At 38.5% G+C, this 27137-nt stretch overlaps 1 protein-coding gene across 42 annotated transcripts in view; it reads left to right on the top strand.

Annotated features, from left to right (window-relative positions):
• RNF17 (ring finger protein 17) overlaps positions 1-27137 on the top strand; it is a 124958-nt gene that overhangs the window by 35029 nt on the left and 62792 nt on the right. For 22 of the 42 annotated variants that reach the window (XR_010150389.1, XR_010150391.1, XR_010150392.1 and 19 more), the window contains 5 exons: positions 372-561; positions 1345-1513; positions 3362-3552; positions 5266-5407; positions 26549-26702. Coding sequence is in view for 35 of the 42 variants with exons in the window: in XM_522632.7 (XP_522632.5) it covers positions 372-561; positions 1345-1513; positions 3362-3552; positions 5266-5407; positions 26549-26702 (846 nt within the window). In the remaining 7 variants the exon portion in view is untranslated. Of the gene's footprint in view, positions 1-371; positions 562-1344; positions 1514-3361; positions 3553-5265; positions 5408-26548; positions 26703-26894; positions 27042-27137 lie in introns of all 42 variants that reach the window. The other 20 variants (XR_010150387.1, XR_010150386.1, XR_010150388.1 and 17 more) reach the window with 1 other exon arrangement.

Below are 27137 nucleotides of genomic sequence, written 5' to 3' on the forward strand. Positions count from 1 at the left end.
CAGATGGTCTTGCTTGTAAGTACAGTGTAATTATGGTAATTAATTTGCCTGTCTCTCTTCCTTTCTTGAGCTTCTTGATGGCAAGACAGTCTCATTCATCTTTGTTCTTATTGCTCATAAGCTGGTTGTCATTAAGTGACTGCTAACTTAGTATTCTTTAGGTGTTTATCTCCCTATTTAGCTTGTTTCTGTATAACAAACTATCATAATATGCTGTATTATATCTTTCTTATAGCACTTGAACACAGTGCTATATCATCAGTAAATAAATGAATTAAGACTTTTTCGTGGTAGAACTAACGTGTCTGTAAACTTATGAAGTGGCTTTTATTGATAAATGTTTATAATGATTTGTTTCCCTCATTATTTAGGTGCAAGAATATTTGTCAGCAGTATTAAAAATGGAATGTGGTGTCGAGGAACTATCACAGAATTAATTCCAATAGAGGGTAGAAATACCAGAAAACCTTGTAGTCCAACCAGATTATTTGTCCATGAAGTTGCACTAATACAAATATTCATGGTAGATTTTGGAAATTCTGAAGTCCTGATTGTCACTGGGTATGATATTTTATAATATGTATCCTTGGCCTGCTTAGAAACATTTTGGAGGGAGGTGGAGTTAAAGAATAAAGGAAATTAGAGGTAGAGAGGAGTAATTTGTCATTCTTAACTTCCAAGACATACGTTTTATTATTTTGCTCTACTGTTGTCTTGATAAGTAAAACTTTATCATTTACCAGTATTACTAGATGGAGAGCTTAGAAAAGGAACTCCAAACTTAAGTACTCTTCTTATGTCACTTTAAAGCAGGGAATAATACACAAACTAATTCTTTTAAATGTTACAGTTAGCAACAGATGATTGAGTTAAATTTTTAATCAGACTTCTGTAATTTCATTAATGTTTTTCAAAGTGTCATACTGTCTAACTCACTGTAGGTATTTTAAATGGTTTTCTCTGTCTTCTAGGAAAATAATACAAACTGATATGTTTCTGTAGTAAGGACCAGTATTAACCATAGCATGATCACTTAATGGTTATAGCTTTATGAATAAATAGATTTATATGGGGGGAAGTGTCATTATCTCCTTTAAGCTCAAACTGCATGAGTATGTGAAAGTGCAAATGTAGCTGAGATTTCTTTCTGTGGAGGAAAACAGTGTCTCTGCTTATAAAAGCTAAACTAAGTCTATATAGTAAGAAAGTATTAATTTGGACTATAACTTTCTAAAAGGTGTAACTTAAGAAAAATTATACTTAGAAATGCATACCTTCTGTGGGGGAAAACAAATTTAAGTTTGAAGCATTATTTTCAATAAATATTACTTGAATTTCTCCTAGAGTTGTTGATACCCATGTGAGACCAGAACACTCTGCTAAGCAACATATTGCACTAAATGATTTATGTCTGGTTCTAAGGAAATCTGAACCATATACTGAAGGGCTGCTAAAAGACGTCCAGCCATTAGCACAACCATGCTCATTGAAAGACATTGTTCCACAGAATTCAGTAAGTGAGACTTTAATTATTTTTTCCTTCAGAGGTTATTACAATTTTAGCTATGTATTGCCAGTTAGATTGCTAAGTATAGGCTCAGGGAACCAGTAATCTTGATAAATACATAGTGCATATTAAACTGTTAGTTCTAATAGAAAAGGAAATGAACTTCGGCTTCCACAATTGAAAACATTTTTAATGGGAAATGGAGTTGAATAAGCATATATTAACATAATGATTGGTTAAGTATCTAAGCAAAGCAGTAATTTTGGAGTCAACTCTACAGAGAAATAAGTTTATGATGTGTGTGTTTCTCTACAATATTTTCTTATATACATTGCCCTTTATTATTCTATTTAATGGCCATATTGCATTCTGTGTTTTGTATTATTTATGAAAATCTATTCTCCAGCAAGATTGTAAACTCTTAAGAGACAGAAATTGTAACAATACATGTTAAGCAGTTGTATTCTTACAAGGTCTATGAGAGCAGAGGAGTCTGTCTTTGCTCATCGTTGTATTCCCAGCATTTAGCAGATCACATGCCACATAGAAGGCATTCAACACATACTTGAAATAACAAATAAGTTAATTTTAAAAAAAGGAAACACAAAAATAGCAGCACTGGTGTTTTCTTTAAAATGATGAGTGTTTTGTTTTTAATTTTCTCTTTTTTAACTTTTCACATTTTTTACACTGAGTAGATTTTACATTTATAATCATAAAAACTTCAGAAAGCTATTCTCTTTTTTTGTTTTTAAGGAATTTCTGGTTTTGATCCTGAAATTTACTTTCAATATGGTACGTAAATGTTCAAAGATCAACATAAAAAGTTTTTTGGCTGGTTTTGGTGGCCCAAGGCTGTAATTCCAGCACTTTGGGAGGCCGAGATGGGAGGACCGCTTTGGCTCAGGAGTTTGAGACCAGCCTGGGCAACATGGTGAGACCCTGTCTACCAAAAATACAAAAATTAGCCAGGTGTGGTAGTGCACCATGAAGGCTGAGGTGGAAGGATCTCTTGAGCTTGGGAGGCAGAGATTGCATGAGCTGAGATTATGCCACTGCACACCAGTCTGGGTGACAGAGTAAGACCCTGTCTCAAAAGAAAAAATTGTTTGCCCAGTGGGTGGATTTTTTTTTTAAATCACTTAAGTAGCATAAATCTTATGCATTGCTAGTAATGGAAGCTAGATTAACTGATGATTGTAAATTTTTCGATTTTATTTTAGGCATACCTATACTTTCAGAATTACCTTTTGAATTTTCATCTAAGTGGAAAATTGAATACTTATTTCTTTCATTTTGAGATCTTTCTTTATAACCTTCATATTAATATTCAAAAGTGAAACTAAATTCTAAAGTAAAACCTTGAGAATATATTTATAAAGTGAAGGTATATGCTCATTGTACATTCATAAAGACTGCCCCTAAGTTTGTGGCCCTGGCTGTTTCTATTTTTCTTTCTTTTCTTTCTTTTTTTTTTGAGATGGAGTCTTGTTCTGTCGCCCAGGCTGGAGTGCAGTGGCATGATCTTGGCTCACTGCAACCTCTGCCTCCCAGGTTCAAGCAGTCCCCTGCCTCAGCCTCCCGAGTAGCTGGGATTAAAGGCACCTGCCACCACGCCCCACGAATTTTTGTATTTTTTGTAGAGACAGGGTTTCACCATCTTGGCCAGGCTGGTCTTGAACTCCTGACCTTGTGAGTCACCATGCCCGGCCTGCCCTGGCTGTTTCCTAATGTCTGCGGTTGGTTCAGTTTGTTCACAGTTGCGTCTGTGGTTGGTACAAACCTAAATCCAGAACATTGTAACATTAGCGATACTTACAATTAATTACTATGGAATTTTACTTTCTTGCACAGAATGAAGGCTGGGAAGAGGAAGCTAAAGTGGAATTTTTGAAAATGGTAAATAACAAGGCTGTTTCAATGAAAGTTTTTAGAGAAGAAGATGGTGTGCTTATTGTAGATCTGCAAAAACCACCACCGAATAAAATAAGCAGTGATATGCCTGTGTCTCTTAGAGATGCGCTAGTTTTTATGGAACTAGCAAAGTAAGTAACTTATTAAAACTTAAATATTCTTTGAGATTATAGCTATAAATAAGAGTAGCAGATTTTGCCTTTAAAAACCATGTCTGTAAAGTAAACCTTAACATACCTGAAGAAGTGAAAAATATTGCTCTTAGACTTTTCTGAGTACAGTTGTCTGTGAAAACTGGATTCAGATAATTGGATTTAAGAAAATAGGCTGGGCAGGGCATCTCACAACTGTAATTCTAGCACTGTGGGAGGCCGAGGAGGGAGGATTCCTTGGGGTCATGAGTTTGAGACCAGGCTGGGCAACATAGCTAGACCTCATCTCTACAACGAAATACAAAAAGAAATTAACCAGGCGTGGTGGCATGCATCTGTAGTTCCAGCTTCTCAGGTCAGGAGCTGAGGTGGGAGGTTTTCTTGAGCCCAGGAGTTCGAGCTATGCTCTTGCCACTGTACTCCAGGTTGGGTGACAGAGTGAGACCCTGTCTGTAAAGAAAAATGAAAATTAGAAAAATTAGAGAAATTAAGGTAGCTCAAAATATAAAGTATGTATAAATACCTAACATCTTTTGGACTCTTGATAACTTTATTAGCAGCTGTATGAGGGTTTCAATAATTATAGTTTAACTGTTCCTAAATTTTCCTCAATTTTGTAGCCTTTGGAATGAGTTCATGATCACTACCCTATATTCAATGTATGAATCTAGAATAGATGTTTAAAGTTTCTTTGTCCATCATTTCTTTTTTGTTTGTTTGAGACAGAGTCTTCATCCCATCACCCAGGCTAGAGTGCAGTAGCACAGCCTTAGCTCATTGAAACCCCTGCCTCCCCAGGTTCTGGTGATTCTCATGTCTCAGCCTTCCCAGTAGCTAGAATTGCAGGCACATGCCACCACTCCCGGCTAATTTTTGTATTTTTAGCAGAGACAGGGTTTCACCTTGTTGGCCAGGCTGGTCTTGAACTCCTGCCCACCTTGGCCTTCCAAAGTGCTGGGATTACAGGTGTGAGCCACAGTGCCTAGGCTGTCCATCATTTCTGATGACTTAAGTAACCATAGAGGTAGTCAAAGATTCTAATTTTTACCCTGGGTGATTGGGAATGGAACCCAAGCAGGTTCCATTCTAGAAAAATACAAGTAGTCTTGGATCTGGAAGGAGCCACAGAGACCCTTCAGCTGACACAGACCACAGATATCAATGTAACACAAAAAATAGAAGCAGCTTTGAATCTAAGTACGACATGAAAGCCTAGCTCTAAAGTTTTGAGACTTGATATCTTATTTAACCTGGTTTGATAATTGAAGACAATACCAAGAAATGTTAGAAGAAAGAAATTGGAAGATGAGCGCTTTTGGTAAATAAGTCAGTACATGTACAAGTCCTTCCTTTAGATCAAGTCACTGAGAGAAAAGAGACTAAGAAAATGGCTTGGCCAGGTATGGTGGCTTACACTTGTATCCCAGCACTTTGGGAGGCCAAGGCAGTAGGGTCGCCTGAGCCCAGGAGTTCAGGGTCAACCTGGGCAATGTAGGGAGACCCTGTCTCTACAAAAATTAGCCAGGTGTGATGGCATGCCCCTGTGGTCCCAGCTACTTGGGAGGCTGAGGTGGGAGGATTGCTTGAGCCCAGAAGGGTAGAGGCTGCAGTGAGCCATGATAGCACCACTGCACTCCAGCCTGGGTGACAGGGTGAGACCCTGCTTACGCTTTTCATTATGCTTTTAATTAGGTTTAAGTCACAATCACTAAGAAGTCACTTTGAAAAAAATACTACTTTACACTATCATCCACCTATTTTGCCTAAAGAAATGACAGATGTTTCAGTAACCGTTTGTCATATAAATAGTCCTGGAGATTTCTATCTTCAGTTGGTAAGTATATAATGTGTTTTTGAAATGAAGTTTTAAAAAAAATTTTAATTAGACATGTATAACAAGAATGAGTATCTACCGTCAATTTTAGTCAGAGCAAACGTACCACTGTTAACCTTCTATACATTTAAATTTCTTAGTAGTTGCAACTTCAAACAAGTTTATATGATTTATCATAAATTGAAAGAACAATGAAGGATAATTAATGTATAAATGTTTCTTGCTACCTTCTGAAATCTGGAGACTAGGAAAGCATATAGAGTTAGCAAATAGAGATATAGTGATAAAATAAATTTTTTTCTAACCTGTACCTCTGAAAATTTACCGATTATTAGTAGGTGTTTTCTGAATTTGAACACCAAAATAGACACAGATTAAAGGCATTTCGTATTGAACTTTGGATGTGTGACTGATGTGTTTAGATAGTAACAATAATAGTTCATCCTTATTGATTTCTGGGTGCTATATATGATTTAACTCATCATAAGGCCCTTAAGACTTTAAGGGAATTAACTCATTAATCTTTGCAACAATCCTGTGAGAAAGACACTGTTGTCTCCATTTGAATGTGGAGACCCTAACCACAGAGATGAAGCATCTTGCCCAAGATCACACAGCTCTGAAAGGGTAGAACCAGGATTGACCAAGCTTCAGAACTTGTCGTCTCAAGCACTGCATCACACTGTAGTGGCTCCTCAAATGAGTTGTGGAAGCTCCTTATCTAAGTTAGGATTTGCATTTATTTCTTTTGTTGATTTTTTACAGCGTCTTTTATGGTAAAATATACATAATATAATTTTATAGTTTTTAATAATTGTTCAGTGTACCATTCAGTGCCATTAAGGCCATTAAGTGTTGTGCATCCATTTCCAGAGCTTTTTATTTATCTCAAACAAAAGCCCTGTACCTATTAAACAATCACATACCGTTTCTTCTCCCCTAGTCCCTGATAAACTTCTGTTCTACTTTCTGTCTCTATGAAATTGCCTATTCTAGGTACCTCTTAAGTGAAATCATATACAATGTTTCCTTTTGTATCTGGCTTCTTTCACTTCAACTTAATGTTTTCAAGGTTCCTATTATGTAGGATGTATCACAATTTCATTCCTTTATATGGCTGAATAATATTCCATGTATGGATATACTACATTTTGTTTATCCATTCATCTATTGATGGCCATTTGGATTGTTTCCACCTTTTGGCCTATGTGAATAATGCTGCTATGGACACTGGCATGAAAGTATCCATTTGGGTCTCTGCTTTCAGTTCCTCTGGTATGTATAATACCTAGGAATGATTGCCGGATTATATGGTAATTTTATGTTTAACTTTTTGGGGGAACTGCCGAACTGTTTTCTACAGCAGCTGCAGTTTTACATTCTTACCAGCAATCCACAAGGTTCCAATTTCTCCACACCCTCATGAACACTTGTTTTTTTTTCTTTTTAAAATAACATTCTTTTTTTTATTATTATACTTTAAGTTCTGGGATACATGTGCAGAACATGCAGGTTTGTTACATAGGTATACATGTGCCATGGTGGTTTGCTGCACCCATCCCCATCATCTACATTAGGTATTTCTCCTAATGCTATCCCTCCCCTTGTCCCCACCCCACAACAGGCCCCAGTGTGTGATATTCCCCTCCCTGTGTCTGTGTGTTCTCAGTGTTTAACTCCCACTTATGACTGAGAACATGCAGTGTTTGGTTTTCTGTTCCTGTGTTAGTTTGCTGAGAATGTCCCTGCAAAGGATGTGACTCATTCTTTTTTATGTCTGCATAGTATTCCATGGTGTATATGTGCCATATTTTCTTTATCCAGTCTATCATTGATGGGCATTTGGGTTGGTTCCAACTCTTTGCTATTGTGAATAGTGCTGCAATAAACATACGTGTGTAAGTGTCTTTATAGTAGAATGATTTCTAATCCTTTGGGTATATACCCAGTAATGGGATTGCTGGGTCAAATGGATTTCTGGTTCTAGATCCTTGAGGAATTGCCACACCGGTTGAACTAATTTACACTCCCACCAACAATGTAAAAGCATTCCTATTTCTCCACATCCTCTCCAGCATCTGATCGCCTTTCTGACTGCTGTGAGATGGTATCTCATTGTGGTTTTGATTTGCATTTCTCTAATGACCAGTGATGATGAGCATGTTTTTCATATGTTTGTTGGTTACAGCAATGTCTTCTTTTGAATAATAGCGTTCTTTTTTTTTTTATTATTATACTTTAAGTTTTAGGGTACATGTGCACAATGTGCAGGTTAGTTACATATGTATACATGTGCCATGCTGGTGCGCTGCACCCACTAACTTGTCATCTAGCATTAGGTATATCTCCCAATGCTATTCCTCCCCCCTCCCCCCACCCCACAACAGTCCCCAGAGTGTGATGTTCCCCTTCCTGTGTCCATGTGTTCTCATTGTTCAATTCCCACCTATGAGTAAGAATATGCGGTGTTTGGTTTTTTGTTCTTGCGATAGTTTACTGAGAATGATGATTTCCAATTTCATCCATGTCCCTACAAAGGACATGAACTCATCATTTTTTATGGCTGCATAGTATTCCATGGTGTATATGTGCCACATTTTCTTAATCCAGTCTATCATTGTTGGACATTTGGGTTGGTTCCAAGTCTTTGCTATCGTGAATAATGCCGCAGTAAACATAGGTGTGCATGTGTCTTTATAGCAGCATGATTTATAGTCCTTTGGGTATATATCCAGTAATGGGATGGCTGGGTCAAATGGTATTTCTAGTTCTAGATCCCTGAGGAATCGCCACACTGACTTCCATAATGGTTGAACTAGTTTACAGTCCCACCAACAGTGTAAAAGTGTTCCTATTTCTCCACATCCTCTCCAGCACCTGTTGTTTCCTGACTTTTTAATGATCGCCATTCTAACTGGTGTGAGATGGTATCTCATTGTGGTTTTGATTTGCATTTCTCTGATGGCCAGTGATGGTGAGCATTTTTTCATGTGTCTTTTGGCTGCATAAATGTCTTCTTTTGAGAAGTGTCTGTTCATAGCCTTCGCCCACTTTTTGATGGGGTTGTTTTTTTCTTGTAAATTTGTTTGAGTTCATTGTAGTTTCTGGATATTAGCCCTTTGTCAGATGAGTAGGTTGCGAAAATTTTCTCCCATTTTGTAGGTTGCCTGTTCATTCTGATGGTAGTTTCTTTTGCTGTGCAGAAGCTCTTTAGTTTAATTAGATCCCATTTGTCAATTTTGTCTTTTGTTGCCATTGCTTTTGGTGTTTTAGACATGAAGTCCTTGCCCATGCCTATGTCCTGAATGGTAATGCCTAGGTTTTCTTCTAGGGTTTTTATGGTTTTAGGTCTAACGTTTAAGTCTTTAATCCATCCTGAATTGATTTTTGTATAAGGTGTAAGGAAGGGATCCAGTTTCAGCTTTCTACATATGGCTAGCCAGTTTTCCCAGCACCATTTATTAAATAGGGAATCCTTTCCCCATTGCTTGTTTTTCTCAGGTTTGTCAAAGATCAGATAGTTGTAGATATGCGGCGTTATTTCTGAGGGCTCTGTTCTGTTCCATTGATCTATATCTCTGTTTTGGTACCAGTACCATGCTGTTTTGGTTACTGTAGCCTTGTAGTATAGTTCGAAGTCAGGTAGTGTGATGCCTCCAGCTTTGTTCTTTTGGCTTAGAATTGACTTGGCAATGTAGGCTCTTTTTTGGTTCCATATGAACTTTAAAGTAGTTTTTTCCAATTCTGTGAAGAAAGTCATTGGTAGCTTGATGGGGATGGCATTGAATCTGTAAATTACCTTGGGCAGTATGGCCATTTTCAGGATATTGATTCTTCCTACCCATGAGCATGGAATGTTCTTCCATTTGTTTGTATCCTCTTTTATTTCCTTGAGCAGTGGTTTGTAGTTCTCCTTAGAGGTCCTTCACATCCCTTGTAAGTTGGATTCCTAGGTATTTTATTCTCTTTGAAGCAATTGTGAATGGGAGTTCACTCATGATTTGGCTCTCTGTTTGTCTGTTGTTGGTGTATAAGAATGCTTGTGATTTTTGTACATTGATTTTGTATCCTGAGACTTTGCTGAAGTTGCTTATCAGCTTAAGGAGATTTTGGGCTGACACAATGGGGTTTTCTAGATATACAATCATGTCATCTGCAAACAGGGACAATTTGACTTCCTCTTTTCCTAATTGAATACCCTTTATTTCCTTGTCCTGCCTAATTGCCCTGGCCAGAACTTCCAACACTATGTTGAATAGGAGTGGTGAGAGAGGGCATCCCTGTCTTGTGCCAGTTTTCAAAGGGAATGCTTCCAGTTTTTGCCCATTCAGTATGATATTGGCTGTGGGTTTGTCATAGATAGCTCTTATTATTTTGAGATACGTCCCATCAATACCTAATTTATTGAGAGTTTTTAGCATGAAGGGTTGTTGAATTTTGTCAAAGGCCTTTTCTGCATCTATTGAGATAATCATGTGGTTTTTGTCTTTGGTTCTGTTTATATGCTGGATTACATTTATTGATTTGCATATATTGAACCAGGCTTGCATCCCAGGGATGAAGCCCACTTAATCATGGTGGGTAAGCTTTTTGATATGCTGCTGGATTCGGTTTGCCAGTATTTTATTGAGGATTTTTGCATCAATGTTCATCAAGGATATTGGTCTAAAATTCTCTTTTTTGGTTGTGTCTCTGCCCGGCTTTGGTATCAGGATGATGCTGGCCTCATAAAATGAGTTAGGGAGGATTCCCTCTTTTTCTATTGATTGGAATAGTTTCAGAGGTACCAGTTCCTCCTTGTACCTCTGGTAGAATTCAGCTGTGAATCCATCTGGTCCTGGACTCTTTCTGGTTGGTAAGCTATTGATTATTGCCACAATTTCAGCTCCTGTTATTGGTCTATTCAGAGATTCAACTTCTTCCTGGTTTAGTCTTGGGAGAGTGTATGTGTTGAGGAATTTATCCATTTCTTCTAGATTTTCTAGTTTATTTGCATAGAGGTGTTTGTAGTATTCTCTGTTGGTAGTTTGTATTTCTGTGGGATCGGTGGTGATATCCCCTTTATCATTTTTATTGCGTCTATTTGATTCTTCTCTCTTTTTTTCTTTATTAGTCTTGCTAGCGGTCTATCAATTTTGTTGATCCTTTCAAAAAACCAGCTCCTGGATTCATTAATTTTTTGAAGGGTTTTTTGTGTCTCTATTTCCTTCAGTTCTGCTCTGATTTTAGTTATTTCTTGCCTTCTGCTAGCTTTTGAATGTGTTTGCTCTTGCTTTTCTAGTTGTTTAAATTATGATGTTAGGGTGTCAATTTTGGATCTTTCCTGCTATCTCTTGTGGGCATTTAGTGCTATAAATTTCCCTCTACACACTGCTTTGAATGCGTCCCAGAGATTCTGGTATGTTGTGTCTTTGTTCTCGTTGGTTTCAAAGAACATCTTTATTTCTGCCTTCATTTCGTTATGTACCCAGTAGTCATTCAAGAGCAGGTTGTTCAGTTTCCATGTAGTTGAGCGGTTTTGAGTGAGATTCTTAATCCTGAGTTCTAGTTTGATTGCACTGTCATCTGAGAGATAGTTTGTTGTAATTTCTGTTCTTTTACATTTGCTGAGGAGAGCTTTACTTCCAAGTATGTGGTCAATTTTGGCATAGGTGTGGTGTGGTGCTGAAAAAAATGTATATTCTGTTGATTTGGGGTGGAGAGTTCTGTAGATGTCTATTAGATCCGCTTGGTGCAGAGCTGAGTTCAATTCCTGGGTATCCTTGTTGACTTTCTGTCTCGTTGATCTGTCTAATGTTGACAGTGGGGTGTTAAAGTCTCCCACTATTAATGTGTGGGAGTCTAAGTCTCTTTGTAGGTCACTCAGGACTTGCTTTATGAATCTGGGTGCTCCTGTATTGCCTGAATATATATTTAGGATAGTTAGCTCCTCTTGTTGAATTGATCCCTTTACCATTATGTAATGGCCTTCTTTGTCTCTTTTGATCTTTGTTGGTTTAAAGTCTGTTTTATCAGAGACTAGGATTGCAACCCCTGCCTTTTTTTGTTTTCCATTTGCTTGGTAGATCTTCCTCCATCCTTTTATTTTGAGCCTATGTGTGTCTCTGCACATGAGATGAGTTTCCTGAATACAGCACACTGATGGGTCTTGACTCTTTATCCAATTTGCCAGTCTGTGTCTTTTAATTGGAGCACTTAGTCCATTTACATTTAAAGTTAATATTGTTATGTGTGAATTTGATCCTGTCATTATGATGTTAGCTGGTTATTTTGCTCATTAGTTGATGCAGTTTCTTCCTAGTCTCGATGGTCTTTACATTTTGGCATGATTTTGCAGCAGCTGGTACCGGTTGTTCCTTTCCATGTTTAGCGCTTCCTTCAGGAGCTCTTTTAGGGCAGGCCTGGTGGTGACAAAATCTCTCAGCATTTGCTTGTCTGGAAAGTATTTTATTTCTCCTTCACTTATGAAGCTTAGTTTGGCTGGATATGAAATTCTGGGTTGAAAATTCTTTTCTTTAAGAATGTTGAATATTGGCACCCACTCTCTTCTGGCTTGTAGAGTTTCTGCCGAGAGATCCACTGTTAGTCTGAGGGGCTTCCCTTTGAGGGTAACCCGACCTTTCTCTCTGGCTGCCCTTAACATTTTTTCCTTCATTTCCACTTTGGTGAATCTGACAATTAGGTGTCTTGGAGTTGCTCTTCTCGAGGAGTATCTTTGTGGTGTTCTCTGTATTTCCTGAATCTGAATGTTGGCCTGCCTTGCTAGATTGGGGAAGTTCTCCTGGATCATATCCTGCAGAGTGTTTTCCAACTTGGTTCCATTCTCCCCGTCACTTTCAGGTACACCAATCAGACATGGATTTGGTCTTTTCACATAGTCCCATATTTCTTGGAGGCTTTGTTCATTTCTTTTTATTCTTTTTTCTCTAAACTTCCCTTCTTGCTTCATTTCATTGATTTCATCTTCCATCGCTGATACCCTTTCTTCCAGTTGATCGCATCGGCTGCTGAGGCTTCTGTATTCTTCACGTAGTTCTCGAGCCTTGGTTTTCAGCTCCATCAGCTCCTTTAAGCACTTCTCTGTATTGGTTATTCTAGTTATACATTCTTCTAAATTTTTTTCAAAGTTTTCAACTTCTTTTCCTTTGGTTTGAATGTCCTCCCGTAGCTCGGAGTAATTTGATCGTCTGAAGCCTTCTCTCAGCTCGTCAAAGTCATTCTCCATCCAGCTTTGTTCTGTTGCTGGTGAGGAACTCTACTCCTTTGGAGGAGGAGAGGCGCTCTGCTTTTTAGAGTTTCCAGTTTTTCTGCTCTGTTTTTTCCCCATATTTGTGGTTTTATCTACTTTTGGTCTTTGATGATGGTGATGTACAGATGGGTTTTTGGTGTGGATGTCCTTTCTGTTTGTTAGTTTTCCTTCTAACAGACAGGACCCTCAGCTGCAGGTCTGTTGGAGTACCCGGCCGTGTGAGGTGTCAGTCTGCCCCTGCTGGGGGGTGCCTCCCAGTTAGGCTGCTCGGGGGTCAGGGGTCAGGGACCCACTTGAGAAGGCAGTCTGCCCATTCTCAGATCTCCAGCTGCGTGCTGGGAGAACCACTGCTCTCTTCAAAGCTGTCAGACAGGGACATTTAAGTCTGCAGAGGTTACTGCTGTCTTTTTGTTTGTCTGTGCCCTGCCCCCAGAGGTGGAGCCTATAGAGGCAGGCAGGCCTCCTTGAGCTGTGGTGGGCTCCATCCAGTTCGAGCTTCCCGGCTGCTTTATTTACCTAAGCAAGCCTGGGCAATGGCGGGCGCCCCTCCCCCAGCCTCGCTGCAGCCTTGCAGTTTGATCTCAGACTGCTGTGCTAGCAATCAGCGAGACTCTGTGGGCGTAGGACACTCTGAGCCATGTGCAGGATATAATCTCCTGGTGCACCATTTTTTAAGCCGGTCGGAAAAGTGCAGTATTCGGGTGGGAGTGACCCGATTTTCCAGGTGCCATCTGTCACCCCTTTCTTTGACTAGGAAAGGGAACTCCCTGACCCCTTGCGCTTCCCGAGTGAGGCAATGCCTCGCCCTGCTTCGGCTCACGCACAGTGCATGCACCCATTGACCTGCGCCCACTCTCTGGCACTCCCTAGTGAGATGAACCCGGTACCTCAGATGGAAATGCAGAAATCACCCGTCTTCTGCGTTGCTGACACTGGGAGCTGTAGACCAGAGCTGTTCCTATTCAGCCATCTTGGCTCCTCCCCCCCCCCTTTTTTTTTTTTTGAGACGCAGTCTCGCTCTGTCGCCCAGGCTGGAGTGCAGTGGCAGGATCTTGGCTCACTGCAAGCTCTGCCTCCTGGGTTCATGCCATTCTCATGCCTCAGCCTCCCAAGTAGCTGGGACTACGGGTGCCTGCCACCACACCTGGCTAATTTTTTGTATTTTTTAGCAGGGACAGGGTTTCATTGTGTTAGCCAGGATGGTCTTGATCTCCTGACTTTGTGATCCACCCGCCTCGGCCTCCCAAAGTGCTGGGATTACAGGCGTGAGCCACCGCGCCCGGCCAATAGCATTCTTAATAAGTGTGAAATGGTATCACTTTGTGATTTTGATCTGCATTTCCCTAATGGCCAGCGATACTGAACATCTTTACATGTCCTTATTTATTGGCCATTTGTGTATCTTTGAAGAAATAGCCATTCCAGTCATTTATCCATTTATTTTTTTAAATGTTTAAAACTTTTTATTTGTTTTTTATTTTTTAAACACAGGGCTTCACTCTGTTGCCCAGGCTAGAATGCAGTGGCATGATTGTAAGCTCACTGCAGCCTCAATCTCCTAGGCTCAAGGGATCCTCTAGCCTCAGCCTCCCATATTGCTAGTACTACAGGCACATACCACCACACCTGGCTAATTATTATTTTGTAGACACAGGGTCTTGCTAGGTAATCCAGGCTGGCCTTGAACTCCTGGGCTAGAGTGATCCTCCCACCTTGGCCTCCCAAAGTGCTGGTATTACAAGCATGATTCACCATGCCCAAACCTTTGTCCATTTTTGTAATTGGGTTGTTTATTTTGTTGTTGGATTGTAGGAGTTTTCATGTATTCTAGATACTAAATTCTTATGAGCTATATGACTTACAAATGCAGTTGATCGTTGAACAAGTGGTAGTGGTGGATACCAACCCCTGTGTAGTCAAATATTTGCGTGTAACTACTTTTTTTTTTCTTTTCTTGAGACAAGGTCCAGCACTGTTGCTTAGGCTGGAGTGCAGTGGCAAGATCATAGCTTACTGCAGCCTGGAACTCCTGGACTGAAGTGGTTTCCTGTCTCAGCCTCCCAAGTAGCTAGAACTGCAGGCATGCAGCACAGCTTGCTAATTTTTTTTTTTTTTTTTTTTTAGAGACAGGTTCTTGCTGTGTTGCCCAGGTTGGTTTTGAACTCCTGGTCCCAAACAGTCCTCCTGCCTCAGCCTCCCAAAGTGCTGAAATTACAGGCATGAGCCTCGACACTCAGTCTGCGTTTATCTTTTGATTTCCACAAAACTTAGCTACTAATAGCCTACTGTTGATTAGAAGCCTTAATAATATATAAACAGCTAACATATATTTTGTATATGTATTCAATACTGCATTCTTAAAGTAAGCTAGAGGAAAAGTGTTATTAAAAATCATAAAGAGAAAATATATTTACTATTCATTAACTGAACGTGGATCATTATACAAGTCTTCATGCCCATCACCTTCATGTTGAATAGGCTGAGGAAGAACAGGAGTTGGTCTTGCTGTCTCAGGTCTGGCAGAGGTGGAAAAAAATTTGCACATAATTGGAACTGCATAGTTCAAACCCGTGTTCCAAGGCTGGCTGTATTTTCTCCCATTTTGTGGGTTGTCTTTTCACTTTCTTGATAGTGTCCTTTGTTCCACAAAAGTTTTTAATTTTATGAAGGCCAATTTAATTATTGTTTCTTTTGTTGCTTGTGCTTTTGGTGTCATATCCAAGATAACATTATCAAATCTGACATCATGATGCTTCTTCCCTATGCTTTCTTCTAAGAGTTTTATAGGTTTAGATCTTTGATTCATTTTGAGTTAATTTTGTACAAAGTATAACGTAAGGGCCCAGCTTCATTATTTTGAATTGGATATTCAGTTTTTCCAGCACTATTTGTTGAAAACACTGTCTTTTCCCCCATTGAATGGTCTTAGCACCCTTGTTAAAAGTGAAAGTTTATTTCTGGACTTTCTATTTTGTTCCATTTGTCTGTGTATCTGTCCTTATGTCAGTACCACACTGTTTTGATTACTGTAGTTGTGTTGTAACTTTTGAAATCAAAACGTGTGAGTCTTCCAACTTTGTTCTTTTTCAAGATTGTTTTGGTTATTCAGTGTCTCTTAAGATTCCATGTGACTTTTAGGATGGGTTTTTCTATTTCCCCAAGAAATACAGTATGATATTGAGTATGATATTATCATTTGCTAATGTATTGAAACTCAACTGATTTTTACATGTGAATTTTGTGTCTAGCAGCTTTGCTGAATTAATTTGTTTTAACAAGTGAGAGAGAGAGAAGGTGTGTGTATGTAATTTGGGGGCATTTTCTCACGTATAAGATCATGTCATCTATGAACAGAGAAATGTCATTGGGATTTTAACAGGGATTACATTGAATTGTAAATCACTTTGGATAGCATTGACATCTTAACAATTTTAAGTCATCTTATCCATGAACACCAGATTTTTTTCATTTATTTAGATCTTATTTAATATCTTTCAACAGTTTTGTGTGGTTTTCAGCATAACAATTTTTGGCCCATTTGCTCAAGTTTATTCTTAATTCTTTTAGATGCTGTTGTAAACGGAATTGCTTTTTTAAATTTCCTCTTCAATTTGCTCATTTACTAATGTATTAAAACACAACTGATTTTTACATGTGAATTTTGTGTCTAGCAACTTTGCTGAATTAATTTGGTAGCCCTAACGGGGTGTGTGTGTGTGTGTGTGTGTGTGTGTGTGTGTGTGTGTAATTTGGGGGGATTTTCTTACATAGAAGATCATGTCATCCATGAACAGAGATATTTATACTTTTTCCTTTCTGATTTGGATGCCTTTTGTCTTTTTACCTAATGCCTCTGGCTAGGATTTCCAATATCATGTTGAATACAAGATGAAGAAGCAGGCTTCCTTGTCTTATTCCTGTCTTAAGGGAAAAGCGTTTGTCTTTGACCATTGAGTATGATATTATCTGTGAGTTTTTCCCAAATGACCTTTACCATGTTGAGTAAGTTTCCTTCTGTCTCTTGTTTATTGAGTGTTTTTGTCAAGAAAGGGTGTTCAATTTTTCAAATTCTTTTTTGCAACAATTGAGATGATCATGTTTTGGTCTTTTCTCCTTCATCCTGTCAATGTGGTGTATTACATTGATTTTGGATTTTGTTTTGTTTCCTTGTTGGTTTGTTTGGAGACAGGGTCTCCCTCAGTTGCCCAGGCTGGAATGCAGTGGCATGATCTCAGCTCATGGCAACGTTTGCCTCCCAGACTCAAGCAGTCCTCCCGCCTCAGCCTTCTGAGTTGCTGGGACCAAAGGTGCACACCACCACACCAGGCTAATTTTTAAAATTTTTTTATTTTAGAAATGAGGTCTCACTATGTTACACAGGCTGGTCTCAAACTCCTGAGCTGAAGTGATCCTTTCACCTTACCCTCCCAAAGTGCTGGGAGTACAGCCGTGGGCCACTGCGCCTGCTGCATTGATTTTCATATGTCATTATCCTTGCATTTTAAAAATAAATCCCACTAGATAAAGGTGTATAATCTTTTTATCATAAATTTGTTTAACATCATTGTTGCCTTGGCATCCATTTTTAGGCCTAACATAAGTTGTTTAAAACTGAGTTATACCACCTCATCTTTGGCCTAGTTAAAACTTTCCCTCCCCATGTGGCTGTTTGCAGTGTGGGTCACTTGTTCTACATCTCACTGACCCAACATATCCCACAGCTGCTTACCACAATAAAACCAGAATCAACACCAGAGTCATGCAAATAATTTCCCCCCTTTACACATATTTTCTTTAAATTAGCCAGTTCACAACCCCTGCTGGAAAGCCTTAAGAGGTAATGCCTGTGGACCTTAATAAAGGCAGAGTTCCACAGATTCACTCTTATCTGTGATTAACAAAATGCTGCTTTTATTTCATGTGTTTTGTTTTGCTGCCTCTGTGTCTCACCTGACTGACATACACATACCTAACTTTCCTCCCAGTCAGCACTCCTGGAGAGTGGCTATCTTGGCAGGAATAAACTGGACACAGGTCGGACAAGAACCACGAGGGCATCTGCTAGTATAAACAAGTTTCCTGTGAGACATACACTTGGCCACAGGTCAGGCAAGAAGGCATTGTCCCATTCACCAAGATAAAGAAGTATCCTCTTTTGATTTACTGTAAACATCAGTGACCACCTCCTCTAGAGCCTTGTCGGGGCAGAGCTAGAGTTCCTGGCCACTCTCCAGAGAGAGAGACCCGAAGACCAAGTTAGAAGAAAACAAAATCTTTTAATATGCTGAATTTGGTTTATTAGTATTTCATTGAGGATATTTGCATCAGTATTGCAAGGGATATTGATCTGTAATTATAGTGTCTTCATATAGCTTTGTCATCAGGGTAATGCAGCCTCTTAGAGTTAGTATTCCTCCATCTTTTCGTTTTTTGGAAGAATTTGAGATGGAATGGTGTTAATTCTTCTTTAAATGTTTGGTAGAATTCAGCAGTGAATCTATCTGGTCCAGGGCTTTTCATGTGTAGGAGGTTTTTGAATCCTGTTTGAACCTCTTTACTAGTTATAAGTCTACTCGGATTTTCTGATTCATGAGTCAGTCTTGGAAGGTTGTGTGTTTCTAGGAATTTGTCCATTTCATGTAGGTTATCCAGTTTGTTGGCATACAATTGTCTTCAATAATCTCTTACAATTTTTTACTTCTTGGCCGGGCATGGTGGCTCACACCTGTTATCTCAGTACTTTGGAAGGCCGAGCCAGGTGGATCACTTGAGGTCAGGAGTTTGAGACCAGCCTGGCCAACATGTCAAAACCCCATCTGTACTAAAAATACAAAAATTAGCCAGCTGTGGTGGTGGGCACCTGTAGTCCCAGCTACTCGGGAGGCTGAGGCAGGAGAATTGCTTGAACCCAGGGGGCAGAAGTTGCAGTGAGCTGAGAGTGTGCCACTGCACTCCAGCCTGGGTGACAGCAAGACTTCATCTCAAAAAAAAAAAAAAATTTTTTTTTTCTTAAAATCGGTAGTATTGTCTCCACTTTTATTTCTGATTTTATTAACTTCAGACTTCTCTTTCTTTTCTAGTTACTCTAGCTAAAGATTTGTCAATTTTGCTGATCTTTTCAAATAATCAACTTTTGGCTTTATTGATGTTCCGTTTCTTTATCCTGTCTCATTTATTTTTGCTCTAATCTTTATTATTTCTTCTGCTACTTTTGGGTAATTTTCTCTTTTTCTGTTGTCTTATGGTATATAGTTAGGTTCTTAATTTGCAATATTTTAAAATTGTGTATATAGCTATAAATTTCCCTCTTAGCACTGTTTTATTGCATCTCATGAGTTTGATATGTTTTGTTTTCATTTTCCTTTGTCTTGAAGCATTTTCTAATTTCTCTTAGGATTTCTTCTTTGACCTGTTGGTAGTTTGTGGTGTTTAGTTTCTACATATTTGAATTTTGCAGTTTTTCTCATTTTTGATTTCCAGTTTCCTTTCATTGTCATAGAGACAAATACATTTTATGATTTCAATTTTTTGAAATTTATTAAGACATTTTGCAGCCTAACATATGGTCTATTCTGAGAATGTTCTAAGTGGCCTTGTAGGAAAAAAAAAGAAAAGGTATATTTTACTATTGGCTAGAGTGTTTTGTGTATGTCTGTTAGGACCTGTTGGTTTACAGTGTTATTCAAGTCTTCTGTTTCCTTATTGATACTCTGTCTGGATGTTTTATGCACTATTGAAAGTGGAATATTAAAGCCTTCTATTTTTATTATTGAACTGTCTATTTTTTCCTTCAATTCTGTCAATGTTTGCTTCATATATTTGGGTCTTTGATGTGTACTGCATAATTGCTTATAATTGTTATATCTTACTGGTGAATTGGCCTTTTTATCAATTTATAATGTCCTTTGTCTCTTGTAAGAATTTTTTATTTAAAGTCTGTTTTGCCTGATACCACCAGTAAAGCCATCTCAGATCTCTCTTGATTACTATTTGCATGGAGTATTTTCTTCCATCCTTTGACTTTCAACCTGTGTATGGCATAAGGTATAAAGTGTATCTCTTGTGGACAGCATATAGTTGGATCATGTTTTTTTTTAATTCATTCTGCCAATCTTTGTCTTTTAATTGGAGAGTTTAATACATTTACATTTAAAGTAATTACTGATAAGGAAAGACTTCTGCCATTTGCTGTTTTCTGTATCTTATCACACTTTTATTCCTTCTTTCCTCCATTAGAGCCCTCTTTTGTGTTTAGTTGCTTTTTTCTTTTTAGTATGATGTATTTTTTTAAATCTCTTTTGTAATTGTGTTAAAAAACACACAGAATTTATTATCTTAACCATTTTTTAGTGTAACTTCAGTAGTGTTAACCATATTCGTATTACCATGCAATAGATTTCTAGAACATTTTCATCTTGCAAACTGAAACTATACTCGTTAAACAACAGCACATTTCTCCCTGCTTCGAACCTCTGGCCAGCACAATATTACTTCTGCATTTTTATGAATTTTACTGTGTTAGATACCTTGTATAAGTGGACTCAGACAGAATTTGTCTTTCTGTGACTGGCTTATTTTACTTATAATAATGTCCTAAAGATTCATCCATGTTGTAAGCATTGATAGGATTTCCTATTTTAAGGCTGAATAATACTTCTTTGTATGTATATACTGCATTTTAAAAATCCCTTCATTTGTCAGTGGACATTTGGATTGTCTGCTGTAATGAACATGGAAATGCAAATATTATAGTATCAGGTTTTGCTTCCCTTCTTGTTTCCTTTTTGTGTTTATCTTGTAGATTATTTTTTATCATTACCATGGAGATTACATATAACATCCTAAAGTTATAACAATCCAATATGAGTTAATACCAACATAATTTTAACTTCACAAAAAACTACTTCTCTGCAGCTCTCTTTTTCCAGTATTTTTGATGTCACAAATTAATCTCTATACTGTGTGCTCAATAACATAGATTTGTAATTATTTATGCATTTGTCTTTTAAATCCTGTAGAAAATAAAAAAGTAGAATTATAAACCAAAATTGCAATAATACTGACTTTCCCATTTACCCATATATTTACCTTCACCAGAGATCTTAATATCCTCATGTGACTTTGAGGTACTGTCTAGTGTCCTCTCATTGCAACCTGAAGGACTTCCATTAGCATTTCTTACAGGGCAGATCTAGTGGTAATAGAGTCCCTCAGCCCTTGTTTACCTGGGACTGTCTTAATTTTTCTCACGTTTTTGAAGGTTAGTTTTGCCAAATGTATAATTTTCAGTTGACAGGTTGTGTTTTTCTTTAGTACATCATATATATCTCTGTCTTCCCATTTCCTTCTGGCTTCCAAAATTTCTTTCTTGTCTCTTTTTTCTTTTTTCTTTTTTTTTTTTTTTGAGACAAGAGTCTTGCTCTCTTGCCCAGGCTGGAGGCAGTGGCACGATCTCTGCTCACTGCAGTCTCTGCCTCCTGGGTTCAAGCAATTGTCCTGCCCCAGCCTCCCTAGTAGCTGGGATTTCAGGTGTGCACCACCATGCCTGGCTAATTTTTATATTTTTAGTAGAGATGGGGTTTCACCATGTTGGCCAGGCTGGTCTAGAACTCCTGACCTCAGATGATCTGCCTGCCTTGGCCTCCCAAAGTGCTGGGATTATAGGCATGAGCCACCGCACCTGGCCTTTTTGTTTTGTTTTGTTTTGTTTTTGTTTTTGAGATGGAGTTTTGCTCTGTCACCCAGGTTGGAGTACAGTGGTGCGATCTTGGCTCACGGCAACCTCTGCCTCCCGGGTTCAAGCAATTCTTCTGCGTCAGCCTCTTGAGTAGCTGGGACTACAGGTGCCCACCACCACGCCCGGCTAATTTTTGTATTTTTAGTAGAGATAGCTTTTGGCTATGTTGGCCAGGCTGATCTCAAGCTCCTGACCTCAAGTGATCACCCCCCTTGGCCTCCCCAAAGTGCTGGGATTACAGTCGTAGGCCACCACGCCCGGCCTGGCCTCCAAGATTTCTAATATGAGAAACTGACTTATAATCTTCTTGAGTCTCTTTGTATATGACATGTTGCATCTCTTTTGCTGCTTCCCAGATTTTCTCTTTGGCTTTGCCTTTTTAGAGTTTGATTATGTGACTTGGTGTATGATTCTTTGGGTTTATCCTATTTGGAGTCTAATAGTGTCTTAGTTCCCTGGAGCTGGTGTAACAAATTACTATTAATTGGGTAGCTTAAACAACAGAATTTATTGTCAACAGTTTTGGAGTCTAGAAGTATGAGATCAGTTTGTCAGAAGAGTTGATTTCTTCTGAGGGGTTTGAGGGAAAATCCATTTCACCTCTCTGCTTTAGATTTTGGTGGCTTGCTGGCAATCTTTTGTGCACCTTTGCCTTTGCTGCATCACCCTGATCTCTCCCTTCATCTTCACATGGAGTTCTCCTTGTATATTTGTCTGTACCCAAATTTTGCCGTTTTTATAAAGACATTGATCATACTGAATTAGGGCCCATCCTAATGACCTCATTTTAACATGATTATAAAGAACCTGTATCGAAATTAGGTCATATTTGAGATACTGGAGATTATAGCTCTCCAACATATCTTTGGGGGAAGATACAAATCAACTCCTAACATTAGACTTCTTGGATTTGTAGGTTCATGTCTTTCTTTAAATTGGGGACTTCTACCATTTTTAAAAATAATTTTTTGCCTCTTTGTCTCTCTCTTCCTTCTATGACTTTCATAATGTCTCTGTTGGTTCACTTGAGCCCCTTAGGCTCTGTTTACTTCTCTCCATTCTTTTTTCTTTCTGCTTCTCAGACTCGATATTTAAATTTTCCTATCTTCAAGTTCACTGATTATTTTTCTTCTTTCCACTCAATGCTGCTTTTGAACCCCTCTATTGAATTTTTTCTCCTTAGTTATTATACTTTTGAGCTCCAGAATTTCCTTTTTATAATTTGTATCACTTGCTGATATTCCCATTTTATTCATACATCATTTTCCGAATTTTCTTTAGTTCTTTGTTTTCCCTTAGCCCTTTTAACATATTTAAGACAGTTGAGTATTTTTGATTTGCATTTTTTTTTCTGGTTGCACATGTCTGCATAATTATTAAAATAATTTCAGAAAATAATGAAGCAGCTTCTTTGTCATCTCGCACGAAGAAAGTTAAGGACACGGACACACATGAGGAGTTTAGGAGTGGCGGTTTAATATGCAGAAGAAAGAGAAAGGAGAACAGCTCTGTCTCTAGTGAGAGAAAGGGGCTTCTGAAAGGGAAAGACTGGCTGGAGGTGGATGTGCCAGATTTTGTAGGCAGGTTTAAGGAGGTGGTGTCTGATTACATAGGGCGCACAGATTGGTTCAGTCGGGTTTGATGTTTACATAGCACGCCAGAAAGGCTGGCCACCCCACCCTAATCTTATTATGCAAATGGGCTTTCCACTTGACTGGCACCATCCTGTGTGCTTCTTACTGTACATGTGGCTGGCAAGGCGAGAAGGGAGGATGGAGCCGCCATTTTGAACAGGATTGGCGCAACTGCCGGTATCTGTGTCTGCAGCTCAATTTTATAGGCTGCTCTTTGTTAGAAAATGATTTGGGGGCTGCTTTTCACTGAAAAGGAAAACCTTGCCGAGGACTCCTTCCTGTATTCTCACTCTCTGCCTAAGTAATTTCTTTTTTTTGTTTTTGTTTTTTTTTTGAGATGGCGTCTCACTGTGTGCCCCTGGCTAGAGTGCAGTGGCATGATCTTGGTTGACTGCAACGTGCACCTCCCAGTTTCAAGCAATTCTTCTGGCTCAGCCTCCCAAGTAGCTGGGATTACATGCATGCACCACCACACCTGACCAATGTTGTATTTTTAGTAGAGATGGGGTTTCGCCATGTTGGCCAGGCTGGTCTCGAACTTCTGACCTCAGGTGATCCACCCGCTTGGCCTCCCAAAGTGCTGGGATTTTAGGCATCAGCCACTGCACCCAGTCTCAGTAATTTCTTTTTAACTCCTGTGTCAATATGAAACGAAACCTAAAGGGTCGTGAATATAAAATGAAATGACAGAGGTCCCTGATGCAGTGACACAGAAACTTCTGATATCAGTCAGTACCTGCAAGCCCTATTCAGTCCCTTTTCAGGATTACTGCTTACTTCTGGTTTTCAGTGAGGTCAGGAATTCTTGACACTTTGTGTCATATCTTTACAGTTAGTTTCATACTTTCGTATGTTTTCATGTTAATGTCCTTTCATTTCAACTTTAAGAACTCATAGAATTTCTTGTAAGGCAGGTATAGTGGTGATGAACTCCCATAGCTCTTGTTTGGGATTAAGGGAGTAGTTGTGTTCTTTTTTTTTAAAAAAAAAAAAAACGGAGTCTGGCTCTGTCGCCCACACTGGAGTGCAATGGCATGATGTCAGCTCACTGCAACCTCCACCTCCCAGGTTCAAGCAATTCTCCTGCCTCAGCCTCCTGAATAGCTGGGATTACAGGCGCCTGCCACCACGCCTGAGTAATTTTTGTATTTTTAGTAAAGACAGAGTCTCACCATGTTGGCCAGGCTGGTCTTGAACTCCTGACCTCATGATCTGCCCGCCTCAGCTTCCCAAAGTGCTGGGATTACAGGTGTGAGCCACCACGCCGGGCCAAGAGAGTTGTTTTAAAAGCTGTAGTAGTTCATTTGTTTTGGTACTTTTCCAAACTGTTTCAAAGACCATTCCTTGTCATGTATGATTACTGAAGTCTGTTGTTTCTTTGGCTTGTACTCAGCTAATGATTGACAGAGTTCCTTGAATGTCAGGAGCTGAAACAAAGAAGAGACAGAGAAAGAGGAAGGCGCCATCTTTCCTAGACTTTGTGGACTAGCCTCTTTGGTGGGCACTTCACCATTTAGATAGGCTGAGCCTAGGAATCAGCCTGAGGTCATAGTTAAAGTCTTTTTATTTCTTTTCTGGGCATGCATCTTGTCAGGGCAGACATGTGGCTTTGTAAACTCTACCATATATATGACTGCTTTTGAATGTCCTAATTTCGTAAAGATTCTCACCCCAGATTCTCCTCCTGGCCTTAGATGGTCTATTGTATGTTTCTACTCATAAACTCTTCCTTCGAAGCAGCTGTGCTTGGTACTCCCCTTTGCCACGTTTACAAGTGGTCCCTGCAGTTCTTCCTGCCTGTGTTCCAAGTTATATGAAACAAAAACTAGCTCTTTGCATCAGTCTTGCAGGTATCTCCCGGACTTAGGATACATATACACAGTAATTTGCATGTAAGTTCTGGTCTGTTCCCTCTGGTTCAGGGGAGGGAACTGAGAACTGGACTGCCACTGCTTAAGACCAAGACCATTGTCATTCTGGGAAGAGGGTAGGGTGAGGCAAGTAAAAATACCACAAAACTTTCCTACCATTTAGAAAATTGCTTTTACTTCATTAGGCTTCTTGGTTACTGTAAACTTTGGATTGCTTTGTAGAGATCTGATCTAATAAAGTTGGTTGAGACACTTTCTCATTTTTTCAATGTTTCTGTATTGGAAGAAGAACTTAAAGCTTCCTAATCTATTTTGTTGGCGTTATTCCTCTGCTGAATTTTTAAATGTTCACTCTGGCTTACCTGTTAATGGAAGAATTTGCATAATATCTACTTAGAAAGGAAAGTTAAAAGTAGTTTTAAAGTAATTTAAATGAAATAACAAGATAAGGATTCAGAAAATTTTCACTTGCATCATTATACTCACAAGAAAAAAATTCATTTTTTCCATTGAAATAGATTTCAAAATATTTTTTAACATTAAGAATTGGTATTTGGAGAAATAAACTTATAATCCTTGATTTTTTTGGTAGTATAGGAAACTTTAGAAACTTTTTTGATTATAATAGATAGCACCATTTAATAAGAGAAAAGTCTGTATTACTGAAGAATACAATCATTCCACAAACCTTACTGAATCATTATTGATTTAAGGAAGAATTATCAATTCACATTAAGATGGATGGTTGATAAGATACTGGATATTCATATAATGCCAAAGTAGCACCACATAAATTCTTAAGACTTGGTTATTACAAGGGCATAAACAGAGCTGTACACATTGAGAGGGGTCAGGATCATCACTGCAATCGATAAATGAATCTTAGCATATTAGTAGTCATTAAGTATTAGGCCTTGATGTGTTGCAACTTGAGTATGAAAAAGCCACCTATGACACAGTCTAGCCAAAAAGATTTGCCTTGGATCCATCAGACCCTTAGGAGTAACTTTCAGCCTTTGGAAAATTCAGCAGATAGACCTTACTCTATGGAAGAATAAGCTAAATAGCAGCATGAGGATATAACCACATAAATCCATAAGGTATGGGGCATTCTGCAGAAAAATAAGCTGGCTGTCTTCAACAAGACATGTTCATTAAAAGCAGAGGACCGTACTAGATTATAAAAGTGTTATGGAGATAACAATCAGAAGCAGTATATAATCTTGGTTTGTAATGGGTTTGGATCAGTTAAGGAAAACTAAATGTGAGCTAGAAATACTAGTAGGAACAGTTACTGAAATAGAACAAGTGAGAAATGATAGAAAAATGTAAGTGATTGTATGTGTGGTAAAGTCTAGTTTTGGTAAAAACATACAGTGAGAGTGTGTGTGTATGTATGGAAAAATATCTTGAAGAATATATACACTAAGTTGTCTGGCAGAATGTGACTTTATTTTTATGTCTATACTAATTTTCTATACTGGTTCTGCAATAAAATTTTGTAAAATAAATTACGTAACACAATTGACAGATTTACATTCAATTCAAGTTTTAATGTTTCATAATTTCAATGACAGTGCTTGTAATTCATTCAACACTTACATTTTAAGTTTCTGTGAAATGACAGTGCTTTATCCCTTTATTTGCTAGATAGAGGGCCGGGATATTTTATTTCTATTAAACACAATCGAGGAATTCTATAAAAGTGAAGATGGAGAAAATCTGGAAATCCTCTGTCCAGTTCAAGATCAAGCCTGTGTAGCTAAATTTGAAGATGGAATTTGGTACCGAGCAAAAGTTATCGGTAGGAGAATGCATGCTGTTTCTACAGGGAGATGTCATACTTCAAAACTAATATCATTTGAGTTGGTACCAATTCAGTCTTGGAAGTAATGTTATTTGATCTTATCATTTGCTCTGCCATCTGTCTTTAGAAAAGCTAGTGATAATGTTGAAAGGTGAATCTATCTCCTGATATTTTGTTTGACTTGACTAGAACTTAACCATTGGGAATCTTGCTGGAAAAGTTGTATAGATAGAACAAAGCAACAGAAATTAATTATTCAAAAACCGGTGAACTCTAGTTTGATGTTGACTGTTTGTCTGTCCCATGCTATTTTGATTGTCAAGGTACAAATTAAAGGTGAGTCCTTTGTGTCCTCTCTGCTTCCCTTCAATTTTAATATATTCTTCTTTCCTGGGAATTATTGACTGAACTGCTAGTTTTCTCGATATATTT

The sequence above is a fragment of the Pan troglodytes genome, chromosome 14 (genome assembly GCF_028858775.2).
Source record: "Pan troglodytes isolate AG18354 chromosome 14, NHGRI_mPanTro3-v2.0_pri, whole genome shotgun sequence".
In the NCBI taxonomy this organism is placed as follows: Eukaryota; Metazoa; Chordata; class Mammalia; order Primates; family Hominidae; genus Pan; species Pan troglodytes.